Source organism: Phaseolus vulgaris, chromosome 1, assembly GCF_000499845.2.
Source record: "Phaseolus vulgaris cultivar G19833 chromosome 1, P. vulgaris v2.0, whole genome shotgun sequence".
Taxonomy (NCBI): domain Eukaryota; kingdom Viridiplantae; phylum Streptophyta; class Magnoliopsida; order Fabales; family Fabaceae; genus Phaseolus; species Phaseolus vulgaris.
The window spans coordinates 43,108,715-43,123,150 of NC_023759.2; the positions used below are offsets into that span (position 1 = coordinate 43,108,715).

The following is a 14,436-nucleotide window of genomic DNA, read 5'->3' on the forward strand; positions in this document are numbered from 1 at the left end:
ATTGTATTTGTAGTTGTACTATAGTAAAATATAGAATATAAGAATAGACGGTCTAATAACAATAAATTATCTTAATATAAGATGAAATTAGACTATCTAGTAGTAGAAGCACACCTTATATAATAGTTATATACTACTTTAGTAGAAGATAAAAATAGAGAATTAAGTATTTAAGTATATTATAAGATAAGGGTAGATAATTTAGTAAGAGAAGAAATAGTTAATTATATATAAGTAATTATGTTCTGTTAAAAGATAGCTATGTAGTTGTATAGAAACCAATTACTTTTATATTCGTGTAATGAGTTCTAAGAGAATAAATAATTCTTCCTTTCTTTTCCGTAGCTTTGTATTAGTCTTTCAACTTCCACACAATCACCATGAATTTTGTTAAAAAATAAATTTAAGTTTGAGTACATTTTAATCTCATAAATTGGAAAATTGCTCATAAACTCACAATTATTATTCCTTATTTATATATTTTAATTCTATCTTATTTTTATAGTAACTAAATATTGTACCACTATAACCAGAATTATTTTTTGAAATCATAGAGATTGGGAAATATATAAAGATACAAATCTACAGAATAATAATTATGAAAGTATTTTGTTGAAAAATAATTATATAATCTTAGTTTGTCCTTTGTTTTAATTTTAATGCAAGAATCGTGTTCATTGACTCAATCTAACAATGAAAAGTACAATAGTGCAATGAAAAAGTCACATACTTTTAGTTACGTCTTAAATTAATCGTCATTACTTAAGAGTTAAGTTTATAAGCATGTTTGACGCAGTGATGTTGACCTCTATGGAAATAGTTGTATTTTCTTTTTACTGAATGTAACGATTTTTGTTATACATTATTACTCTAAGGTGCTATATAAATAATATATTCACTTTTTCATGCATAATAGAGGAAAGTAAAAATATTGTTTACATATATATATAAAATATTCCTAAAATAATTAATTTGCTTATAAATAGAAATAAAAATCTCTCACATGCATATATATATATAACATTTTATGAGGACAATTTGAGTAGAAATTGACTAATAAAAGCATATTAGGTTTAGTGTTGACAGCATGGGATGTTTTGTTGCTGTTCTTCCATCCTCTCATTATGACATTGACATAACAGTGAGTGATATTCATCGCTGGATGTTTCATAAGTCAACCTTCACACTCACACTTTCTCCTTCATCTTAGTGCTTTTCTTTTTCACTTCTATGAGTTTGTTTGGGAGCAGAGTTTGTGAGAAAAACTCTTTCATTTATAAACTCTACATTAATGTTTATATTATTATATTATATATAAAAAGACTATAGTTGAAACATGTTGAGGTAATAATTGATTATTTAATAGTTGTTTTCAGATTTTGAAAGCCTATAGTGTGTGAAGCAAAAAATAACTAATCAATAATAATATAAAACACGTTTTTATAAATTATAAGTTCTTGGGTTTAGTTTTATATTTTTCTTTAATGAGCAAAATTGTATATTGTATTTATATGTTGTGTTAGTTGTGTATGATGTTTATTCTTAAAATAATTCCTAACAGATTTTTAAATCAACATAAATTAGTATCAAATAAATTTTGGCTAAATCTAATTTCAAAAAGGTAGTTACTATTACAATCATATATTTTTCGATATGTTCAACAATTTTTTAGATAAAAATCTAAATCGGTTAAATATATATGAAACTGAGTGGAGGGTTGCTTTGCTCCGTGTCCCTCTGTCATAACTACATCAGTCTCATTACATATAAAAGTCTATTTTATTCCTAAAAATATATTAAATAAAAATAAATTTTAAAAATAAAATATAATAATTACTATATTAACTAAATTATATACTATTTTAAAAATTAAAAGAGTCACATCGACTAAAAATTAGAGCCTTTCATTGTGTATAAGTGGGTGCAAACCTCAACCCTGTGAGCCGATTTTATGGGGTTGAGTTAGATTTAAAGTCCACTTGACTTAGACTTAAAGTCCACTCTTTCATAATATTAATATTTAAAAAGTATTTATTAATAATAAAAAATAGTTTAGATATCATTTTTTAAGTTTTTTTAATTTAGTTAATATAATAATTAATTATTTTTTAATTTAAAATTATTTTACTTTAGTATTTTTTTCATGTGCAAGTCTGCATATATAATACATTAGAACTAAGTGCATATATAATTGTGTCTTCATCTATCTTAGACAATGACTCCTATTTTTTATTCAAGATTGTTTTTAAACATGTTTATTGGTTCATCATCTTAGACATTGTTCAATAATTCAATATTTTATATTTTTGTTAAAAGAGTTAACAATTACTTCATTGTACAAGAATTTCTTGTGTGAGACCATCACCATTAAAAAGAATGTTATGATAGTTTCCTATCATATGGTTACCCAACAAAAACACATTTTCTACTTCTATTAGAAACTTATTTTTTTTTCCTTGGTTATTTAGCATAAAAAAATATTCAAACACTCTTAAGTGTTCAATTGGGATAGTGTCTATAAGGATTAAAAAATAACCTTAGATTAGAAGTGGTATATTTTAAATGACACCTGAATATTTCATTATTAAAATGAAAATAATATATAAATAGATTATTTAGTTATTCAGGTTTATTTTAAGAGAACAACCATTTCTCTATAAGTTTTTTTTTTCCTTTCCTCTCACTTCTCTCTAAGATTCTGATATCTTCGCTCATCATTTTGACGATCGAAGTACACCATTAGACTTCTGGCTGCAAAGAGTAAAAGACTACCCCATCAAAATCTCTCATAGAGTAAGTTCATTTTTGCTCTTCTCTTTGAGTCAAATTTTGAACTTGTAGGTTTGTTGCAATCTAGTTTTTTTGCATGTGACTCTTTTAGCTTCAGGACTAATCTCTGCTAGCTCAGAGTCTTGGTAATATAGTTAGATTGTTGATTAGAACTCTACGGTGCAGGTTAAACTACTCTCAAGCTTTTGGTAGAATTTGAGCTTTAAGTGAGCATTTGCTCAAGTAAAGGGAAGGGAAGCTAGTCTTATTTTTTTCAATTGAATCCTAGGTTAAAAGATTTGGATGTGGAGGTGACATGGTCACCAGTCTCAAATTTTACTTGCAAGATTGTCTTTTTTGAGAACTGGAAGTGTTTTTGATTGAGAATGGAAATGAAATTTGTTTGAGATTGAAATGTGAAATTGTAGATATAATAGATGTTGTAGAATGTATGAGTTTGGAATTGAACGAGTTAATGGATATATTTGAATAGTTTGTTGAATTAATTAAAATGAAATGTTTGATGATAATTGATTGTTTGATTTTAAATGATTTTGGTTTAGAAATCATATATATGTATAGATTGACATAATAACTAAGTGACTCAATGAAAGTGTTTGTATGATGATGAGCTGGAACTGCCAATGTAATGTGTAGTTTTATAAAATTATGAGTTAAATGAAATTCTAAGTTTTGGTATGATTTAATTGTGTGATTTTGGATATTGTGAGATGTGGAATATGATTTTAATCAAGACATAATATTTTCAGGAAAGAAAATACTGTGTTAAGATTGTTTAGGATGTGCGTTGATTAGGGATTTGTCTAGAAGGAGATATCCTGACACTCCTAAGATAATGGAATCATATAGATAAAGTTATTCAAGTGGTGAGAGTCGAAGAAGGTTCATATGAATGAGTAAGTTGTTTGAAAGATAACTAATTTGACCTATTATGAGTTAACATTGTCATACTAAGAGAGATGATATTGATATTATTTATGCGCATAATTGTGTGAATTTCACAATGAGATAATATGACAGATGCAGATATCTGAGTCTAAATCAACGCACGAGTCTTCCGAAAGTAGAGTCAAGTGTGTAAGTATGTTGGTTAGTAGAATTTTGACAAGATAAATGTGAATGATGATTAATGATAAACACTTGATGGTTTGAGAAATTTTATGAGACTTGATGAATTATGTTTGATAAATTGAAATTGAAACTTTATAGAATTATTTTATAGCTAACTTACCCTATTGTTTGTTGTGTTTTGTTTTCTTTATCTATGATGATTGTGTTTTTTCATAGGAGCAGATGAAGTTGTAGGTAATACAACTTCTCAGTGAGCAGCTGAAACATGAGATGACTTTATTTTGAATGCTTTGTTTTATTTATTTTTTAAACTGTTATGTATTTATTAAAATCCTTATGAAGAGGATATCTTGTTGAGATACACTTCTTAATATAGTTATATATATTCATATGTTAATTAGTTACTGATTGTTTTGTATTTTATTAAGTATGGATAAAATTAAAAATATTACTATATTAATATCATGCAACTAGAATATACTCTTCAAATTTTCTTTCACAAGATTAGGTGCTCCAATGTCAATTATCCATAGAATAGTACTACACTTACTCGTCATATTCTCATTCGAGTTTATCTTATGAGTATTCATTATTTTCATCAATGTTTTCCAACATTTCATGGTCAATCTAGCAAGACCACTATTATCTACAGCGGAGAAGGGTGTGCTTATGCTATGTCAGTTTGTGCATAGTTGATGAAAAAATTCTTTTCATTTAGTTAAGAAGATCTTTGTATTTCACTTTAATTAATGATACAATACAATCATATATTCCTTAATATGTCCAACAAATTTAACTAAAATTTAAGTTAAAAATCTGAACATCTATAGGAAAAACTAAAAGCATTCAAAATAATACTTTTTAAAATAAATATTTTGAATTAAAAAAAACTCATTAAGTTTTTTCAGTTTGGAATTTGATTTTTATATTTAAATTCTAGAATTTTGTTTATATATATATATATATCACTAGAAAACTATGAAACCCAACTCCTTTTGAATACAAAATTATAATCTAATTTTCCTTTTAAAAAGGTATTTTAATTAAAATATATGAATATAATTTAATAAATTAAAATATTAATTTAATAATTTCAATTGATAATAATATTTTTAATATTATATATACAAACTAATGATTTAATAAATTTATTATTATTATTATTATTAATTTTAAATATATTTTGAATTTATTATTAATTTAAGTTTATTATTGTTAAAATATATCACTTTGTTAACTTAATTGTATTTTTTTATAGTATTTATGTCACCGAATCAAATGATATAATATATAAGTATATAATGAATTTTGTAAACAGAGCATAAAAAAAAAGATTTCATTCATTAAATAATAGTTAATAATAATGGGAAAACATAATATTTGTTAATAATGACAACTTTATAAATGGAATAAAAAATAATAATGTTTTAGGTTATTTTTCATTTTTTAAGAAAAGAAATTCTAATTTATTATCATCTTTTTGTTGAACTAATTTAACTAGTTTTTGAACTAATTTTACATCGGTCTCATTGGTTGAATATCAGTTTTGTACATAATTTGACTTTTTATTACAACCAAATTAAATAGGGAATTAGTTATCGATTCAATTCTAAGAATAATGATTTACAAGTCTTTATTTTTTGTCATGAGATGAGTTTGTAATATGTTTGGTGACCAAGATATAATATCATGAGTATGAGATACATGTCTTATATTTTTGTAATTAACTGTTTTGGGGTTAGAAAATATTAGGATAAGATAATTAATAGGTATTCTTTATAATCTCATATCACTAAAAATCATTATAATATAATAATTTTTTATTATTATTATTATTATTATTATCTTTATGCTATTTATCGTTTCACAATTGTTTTCGTAACTACCAGTGTACATAGTGTATGTTACAACAATCATCACATTAACACTATTACTCATTATTATTATTCCTATTATCATCAACATTAATATCACCCTTATTATTATCATTATTTTATTATTATATTTACATTAATATCATCCTTATTATTATTATTATTATTTTAATATTGTTATTTTTACATTAATGTCACCCTTATTATTATCATTATTTTATTATTATTTTTATTTTCATATGTCTCTATTACCACCATTATACCACTATAATAATAAAAGTAATGAATATTATTATTATTTTTATGTTATTTATCGTTTTATAATTGTTGTCATGACTACCATTCTATATTTTACAATAACCATCACCTTAACACTCATACTCATTATCATTATTATCACCAACACTAATGTTATTGTTACTATTATCATCATTTTATTATTATTATTATTATTTTCACTTTCATATATTTCTCATAATACAAATTAAATATTATATATAATTAATGTTTTATATATTCTTATTTAGTTGTAATTTTATCTTATTCTTTAACATATCGTATCATATTATATCTTAAACTATTCTTAACTAATAGAATCAACAAGTTGTTTCATCTTTCGTTTAATTTGTGGTTCTTATACTATTGTATCATTACTAAGAAATTTACCCTTAATTTTTTTTAAAAATTAATTCCAATAAACTCTATTTTACTCACAATATATATATATATATATATATATATTAATTTAGATTTAGTTATGTTACATAATATTTTTTTTTAATGAAGAAAATATATTTTTTATTTCTAAGGTTGAGTTGCTTGGAGAAACAACTTATATATTCTTAGGAGAGGCAATGAAAAATTAATATATATTTTAAAGAGTGTTCTATGATACCTCTCTTATGAAAAATTGCTTGAACGAATCTAAAACAACTTCTAAGCATCTCTTAATGAATGTATTCTTTGTTTCCAAATATGTAGGAGGAATATGCTTTGATATGAATAATATGATTAAGAGATATGGCATATTCAAGATGCATTAAGTAATTAAATTCTAATAAATAAAAACATTTTTTACCACATCAAAAGAATTTCGGCGTTTTAAAAATTCAATTTTGACACTTATTTTATTTATAGTTTTTTTTTCTTAAAATTTCATTAAAATATGGGGATAGTATAATCACTCAATCAGTTATGTATTATGGCATAAATTTATAATAGCTACCCTAAAAATTATATAATGGAAAATAAATGATTTTTTAAATATCACGCAGGTCTTTTTGGTACAGTATTTAGTGTAGAAGAGTGCGAGCAACAGGAAAAAGATACCAACTTCTATCATGATTCTGAGTAGAGTCGAAACTTTGAGACTCTCACTTTCTTCAGTTCAGCCATTTTTCATGGTTTCATCTCAGCAAAGCCTCACATCGTAGAAAATGGAGAGTACTTTACCCTTTCTCTCCTTTCTCACTTTTCTACTCTCATTCCTACACCTCTCACCTTCTTCTTCTGCTCAGATTATGCAAGGTATATTTCTTTCTTCATTTTACTCTCTGGTTTTCTTTACTCAACCCCAAGCCTTTTCTACTCCACTACCTTTATATACGATGCAAATCATGTTTTGTTTTACTAGTTCTCTTAGTTTTGTGTTACCTGCCACCACTATTCCTTTTGTTAATATTTCTGCCTTTTGTTTTAGTCTCTGTGCTGTGCCCTATGCTTTTTTTATTTTTTATCAGAATGTCAGGTCTAAGAACTCCTTAGCGGTTTCTCTTATCATTATTTTTCTGAAATAAATAATGTATTTTCGGTTTATTCTCCAAATCCTGCGGAGCAAAATACCTTTTTACCTCTTGTTTTAGAGAGATAATTGTGATTATTGAAGCTTTTGTGAAGCATGCGTAAACAATAAACTGGATTGCATACAAAGACTAAGATCTAAGTATAAGTGATGTTGATTCATACTGGTTCAGTTGGATATGAGATCGGTTCAGACTAAGTTTCATGATAGTTTAATGAATGTTTATATCCTGTTGTTTTTTTTAAGCTTCTTCTAATGTTTTGTTGTTCAGAAATTTTTTATGTTTGAACTTTTAATTGCTCTGATTTTTATTTTTACTGGCAATTAATGTCTTGGATTTTCAGTGAAGTGTATTTTATCTGTTTTGTTTTGTTATTCAATTAGTGTGCTGAGAGTTTGGAATTAATCTGAATCATCTAGGTTGTAATGAATAACAAAAATTGTCATCTTAAGCAGGTTTTGTAAGTTTGGACTGTGGAGGTACAACAAAATTCACCGATGATATTGGTCTTCAGTGGACTCCTGATGATAAGCTTACTTATGGACAAACAAGTACTATATCGGTTGCAAATGAGACACGGAAGCAATACACGACACTTCGACACTTTCCTGCTGATTCGAGGAAATACTGTTACACACTTGATGTTGTGAGTAGGACGAGGTATCTACTCAGGGCCTCTTTCTTGTATGGGAACTTTGACAATAACAATGTGTATCCAAAATTTGACATTTCTGTTGGGGCTACTGACTGGTCTACCATTGTTATATCGGATGCCAACAGTATAGAAACGAGAGAGCTTATATTTTTGGCTTCAAGTCCTACAGTGAGTGTTTGCTTATCAAATGCAACAACCGGACAACCATTCATCTCTACGCTTGAACTTCGCCAATTCAATGGTTCAGTTTATTATACAGAATTTGAGGAACACTTTTACCTCAGTGTCTCTGCAAGGATAAATTTTGGTGCAGAAAGTGATGCTCCAATTAGGTACCTTAAGTCATTCTACATGCTACTTCATAATATGTTATGGTACAAGTTAATATTTCTAATGATTTTTTTGTTAAGTGTGTGTCGATTTGGATTAATTTTGATGGACTCAGTGTGTATTAGATGATCAATTAATGAACCATGTTATTCCAAGTACTTGAAAAAAATTTAAACCCACGGATTTAAATCTTAGATATGAATTGACTGTAATTGCCTTCAACTCTTCATGACAAAGAACTTTTTTATAAATTCTTTCTCCAACTATGTACTTGATTAGATGTGCAGTGACTATCTTATTTTGCGTTTTTTAGAACAGTTTCCTGTGGTTTATTAAGTTTATAATGCCATTTCAGGTATCCTGATGACCCTTTTGATAGAATTTGGGAGTCGGATTCAGTGAAGAAAGCTAATTATCTTGTTGATGTTGCTGCCGGAACCGAAAAAATTTCTACAGAAGCACCAATTGATGTTAACAGAGATGAAATGCCACCAGTGAAAGTGATGCAGACAGCTGTAGTGGGTACTAATGGATCTCTAACTTACCGATTAAACTTGGATGGTTTTCCTGGTACTGGTTGGGCATTCACCTATTTTGCAGAGATCGAAGATCTGGGTCCCAATGAGTCCAGAAAATTCAGGCTAGTACTTCCAGGCCAGCCTGATCTTAGCAAGGCAGTTGTGAATATTGAAGAAAACGCTCAAGGGAAATATCGTCTTTATGAACCAGGATTTACCAATATATCCCTACCTTTTGTGCTCTCTTTTAGATTTGGCAAGACATACGATTCCTCTAGGGGACCTCTCCTAAACGCCATGGAGATAAACATGTATTTGGAGAAAAATGATGGTTCTCTAGATGGTGAGTCCCTTAATAAGAGGCTACGTTACTGGATGATGTGTTTTTTTACTAACTTACAACTGTCTTAAGGGATTCTTTAATAAGCATGTCTGTTGTAATGCAAGTGCTATTGGTTAGGTCTTGTTTAGAGCATAAGAAAATTGTAATATATGTACTGTGTGGATTGAATGATTTGCAGGTGCAACTATTTCCAGTGTACTTTCGCACTACTCTGCAGCAGACTGGGCCAAAGAAGGTGGTGATCCATGTCTACCTGTTCCGTGGTCATGGGTTCGATGTAACTCTGATCCACAACCAAGAATAGTCTCAATGTAAAGGTTAATCTTTTTTATGGTTTTAATTTGGCCTGTGGATTATCTCTATTGCAAAAAAATAAAAGGGAAAGGAAAAATGCAGTTTGCTTCACATAAAGAATTCCACTATATATCTTTTAACACTTAAAAGAGAAGTATAATTGATCTTGTAATAGTAACTTTTTTATCGTGATGGTGACAGCCTGTTATCCAATAGAAACTTGACTGGGAATATTCCTTTGGATATCACCAAATTGGTTGGTTTGATTGAACTGTAAGTTTCATCTTAATTTCTAATATTTCTGGACTGGGTTGTCAATGTCTCATGTTTGGTCCTTTAAACTTGTATCGTGGTATTGATATGATTTAATTCTCGGATGCAGATGGCTTGATGGAAATATGTTGACTGGTCCATTACCTGATTTTACTGGGTGCATGGACTTAAAGATCATGTAATAATTGCTATCTTCCTTCCTTTTGTCATGTTATGTAGTAGTTAGTTAACTGTAGCCTTTTTCTTTTGCAGTCATCTAGAAAACAATCAATTGACAGGTGTGCTCCCAACATCTTTAGTGAATCTTCCAAGCCTGAAGGAACTGTAAGCTATCTGGACTTAAGATATTCTGATAGATCTAATTATGGTCTTAAATGAAATATATATCTCCAATAAAAATGAGTATCATTTTGTTGATGACCCTAGAGACTAAGTCACGTTTAAAAATAATACTTAAGTTATGATGCTTTGTTTTTATGTTTCATTTTTTAATTTTTGATGAAATTCAGGTAATGCTTATGACATTTGCAGGTTTGTGCAAAATAACATGTTATCTGGAACGATACCATCAGATCTTCTTAGTAAGGATTTGGTTTTGAAGTGAGTTCAATTTTAACTTTCTAACTTTAGATAAGACCGTTCAGCATTACCATATAAGAAAATGGAGGGAAATAATGGCAGTTTTCATCTTATTGGATAATTGATGAATTTTCCTACCTGTTAACTATTTTCTTTTATATGTTCACCTGTATCCGGTTTATGGAATGTGTTAATATCTGTTATAATATGAAATGAACTTGGCTGCTTTATAACTAGAAAAAAGTAACAATCTAGGTTTGATCAATTATGAGACTATTCAGGAGAAAGATTTGATTTTAGTGCCTTTTATTTTTATTAATATATTGCTTTATACCAATGATTACTTCTGATATGTAAATGTACTAATACCCAAATACACTTTCTTCACCAACTTGTTTTCTCTTTCATATTTACATTGGTCCTTTTTCTTTAGATATTTTTCATTTAATCTGTTGGTTTCTGACTTTCAGCTGGATATCATGTTGCTTTGATTGCTTAGATAAACAGTTTAGTATCTGTCAGCTGATCTTAGTAAATGTTGAATGCTACATTCTATTTCAAGTTTAACTTGATATGCTTTGATTTTGTATCCCTTTGGAATGCATCTCTAGTTAATAATATATTTTTTATAGCGTAGCAAATCCTTTATTCTTCTATTGCAAATATTATAATTCTCTCTTTATATTTGATACCTCTACGTTTTTCCTGTCATCCTCAACAGCTACTCTGGAAACCTCAATCTTCACAGAGAAAGTAAAATAAAGGGGCACATGTACGTTATTATTGGTTCATCAGTTGGGGCTTCTGTTCTACTTTTGGCTACTGTTATATCTTGCATGTTTATGCGTAAGGGCAAGAAAAAATATTATCAGAAAGGTAGAATCTACACAAGGCCATTTATTCTGTCCGTTAGATATTTGAAATGATAGATCATGATTTATATATTTACACTCTTCATAGACCGAGTTGATTCTCTCCCTGCTCAAAGGCTGGCTTCTTGGAAGAACGATGATCCTGCAGAAGCTGCTCACTGCTTCATTTTTTCTGAAATTGAAAATGCTACAAATAACTTCGAGAAAAAAATTGGTGCTGGTGGCTTTGGAGTTGTCTACTATGGGAAGCTAAAAGATGGAAAAGAGATAGCAGTTAAAGTTTTAACCAGTAATTCCTATCAAGGCAAGCGAGAGTTCTCCAATGAGGTAACCTACTTTTAATTAACCTCTATAGGTATTCTAGCATTACTCTGCCCCTTATTGTTTTGCTTCTGTGTCATGGTATGATCTTTTGGCTTTTGCTTTGTATCATGGATGTAAAACAGATTTATCAACAATTGAAATAATGCATGGACCAACAGAAAGTTCTTGCTGCAATCCCTTGATAAGTATAAATTGGCTGCGTTCTAATTAGAGGAAAGGTTTTTTTATCTAATTTAAAAGAATTAAATTAATGGATATACTGGCTGCTTCTCATACAGTAATCTTCTTAAAACAGTTTATTTAAAAATAAATAAATGAAAAAAAAAACTTATGTAAAATTACATTGAAGAAGAAAGTTGCCCTTGCAGAAACTTGCAGCATCTCTTTGGTAGTTATCATCTGAGGCCGACTGTTGGCAGGCCAATTATTGATACAAGCTGTTGAAGAGGCATTCATTAATATTACCAAACATTTCTAAAATGCTATTCTAAACTAGATCTGCCTTACAGAGCTTTGGCTTATGGACTGGAACAAAGTAGTATCATGAATTTATTTGGTGCCCAGAATATATTCTGTTAAACTTCTAGTTTTCTGCGTAAATTCATCAATGATTTTAGAATGGTCTCTTTAAGTTTGTTGGGGTTGATGAGAGGAAAAGAATTGACAAAGGAGGAATAAAATTAAGGTTGAAAGTCTGATGACATACGATAATGGAATCAAACAAAATGGGGAGAGCACTTTACATTACTTCCATTCCATATAATCTTACCTCTCCAAAGAAAGAGTGGAGAGAAAATAAAAAAAAAATGAGGTTGTGATATTTTTAAATAATTATTTAACAGGTGAATTTGTAGTCTTCAGTTTTCTCATAATTTTCTCTTGTGATTTTTTATTTGACATCTGAATAAAAGTATAGTAAATTTTCAATCTTCTTGTCAGCCTTTCTTTTTTTGTTCTAAATAAAGCATTAAATACACATATTAGTTGCAACTTTCTTACAAATTCTATTGTAATTGGTATAATGTTTTCCTTTGAACCAGGTAACTCTTCTTTCAAGAATACATCATAGAAATTTGGTACAGCTGCTTGGTTATTGTCGAGATGAAGAGAATAGTATGCTTGTCTATGAGTTCATGCATAATGGCACTCTCAAGGAACATCTTTATGGTAAGCTTGCATGACTTATATCAAGGAGCAGAAATCCATATGTTCACTTGTGTCTAATATTTTCTTGTAGGCCCATTAGCGAATGGAAGGAGTATCAATTGGATTAAGCGTCTTGAGATTGCTGAAGATGCTGCCAAAGGTTTACCCTTGTGAAATGCTAAGCTAATGCTTTTAGAATATAAAACTACTTTTCCTCTAATTTTTGTGATTGAAATGTCCCTTCTCTTATGATCAATCACATGATACTAAATGTATTATTCTCATGGTTGTTAAGGGATTGAATATCTTCATACGGGTTGCGTTCCTGTTGTTATCCATAGAGACTTAAAAAGCAGCAATATTCTTCTCGACAAGCACATGAGAGCCAAGGTTTCTGATTTCGGTCTTTCAAAACTTGCTGTTGATGGAGTCTCCCATGTTTCAAGCATAGTTCGGGGAACAGTAGGATATCTGGATCCTGAGTAAGGCCTTTGTCTATTTTCAGTGAATTTGTGTGTTCGAGCAAACTAATTAAGTTTATTGTTTCTTGATTTTGGTTGGATGACTAACCTTTTCTTTGACAGGTACTATATTTCCCAACAGCTGACAGACAAGAGTGATGTTTATAGTTTTGGTGTAATTCTCCTTGAACTAATGTCTGGTCAAGAAGCAATATCAAATGAAAGCTTTGGTGTAAATTGCCGAAACATAGTCCAATGGGTAGGTTTTTAATTCTATGCATAAATAGAATTTTTGGAGTGTAAAATCCGATCCTTTGTATTTTATTTTTTTTCACTCAAATGATCTGTGTAGTATTTAATTTGCAACACTGAAAAAAGTAAATCATAATATTAACAAGCAAAAAATGTTTGTAAATTTATGAGGAAATGAACTATCAACTAAATTTGGTTGCCTCATCAAATTTTCACAGGCAAAATTACACATTGAGAGTGGAGATATACAAGGTATAATCGATCCGTTGTTGCACAATGAATATGACCTACAATCAATGTGGAAAATAGCAGAGAAAGCATTGATGTGTGTTCAGCCCCATGGACATATGCGGCCATCTATTTCAGAAGTTCTAAAGGAGGTCCAAGATGCCATATCTATTGAAAGACAGGCAGAAGCATTAAGAGAAGGTAATTCAGATGATTTGTCAAAAAATTCTTTTCACTCTTCCTTGAACATGGGTTCAATTGATCTAGTTGGAACTGAGAGTTACCTGTCAATTGATGAATCAGTTGCACAGCCAACAGCAAGATAGATCTCTTTTGTAACCAAAAAGAAGTTTTCCTTTTTTTTAATTCTCTCCCCTATGATTTTTTTTCTTTCTTTCCTTCTGTGTGTGTGGAGAGGGATTGTTCAAATGTGGGTTGGTTTAATGTGGTGCACCCTACCAACCAAATGAACAATCTATGTATACTGCAGCTAATGTGTTCTACCTTTGTAAGCACCGATGGCATGTATACATTGAATTACCCTTCCCTTCTGGATTTGTCTGTTTGCATAGCACCTGGAAAAAGGATTATGGAAAATTTGCTCTATAGCAGTATTCTAACTAA

The 14,436-nt window shown here is 29.1% G+C and overlaps 1 protein-coding gene across 2 annotated transcripts; it reads left to right on the top strand.

The window, feature by feature from the left end:
• The first annotated feature begins 7,000 nt into the window (after positions 1–7,000).
• Positions 7,001–14,436, top strand: LOC137814424 (probable LRR receptor-like serine/threonine-protein kinase At1g67720). 2 transcript variants are annotated; one of them, XM_068617161.1, is made up of 16 exons: positions 7,047–7,262; positions 7,993–8,197; positions 8,318–8,524; positions 8,878–9,383; positions 9,562–9,694; positions 9,879–9,950; positions 10,060–10,128; positions 10,203–10,274; positions 10,482–10,550; positions 11,251–11,405; positions 11,490–11,728; positions 12,766–12,892; positions 12,963–13,031; positions 13,167–13,353; positions 13,456–13,591; positions 13,803–14,436. In XM_068617161.1, the coding sequence occupies exons 1-16, from the start codon at positions 7,172–7,174 to the stop codon at positions 14,136–14,138; spliced, it is 2,673 nt and encodes an 890-aa protein (XP_068473262.1). In that variant the 5' UTR covers positions 7,047–7,171; the 3' UTR covers positions 14,139–14,436. The 2 variants fall into 2 exon arrangements, with proteins under 2 accessions (XP_068473261.1, XP_068473262.1); XM_068617160.1 differs by having other exon boundaries at positions 7,001–7,262; positions 7,993–8,524.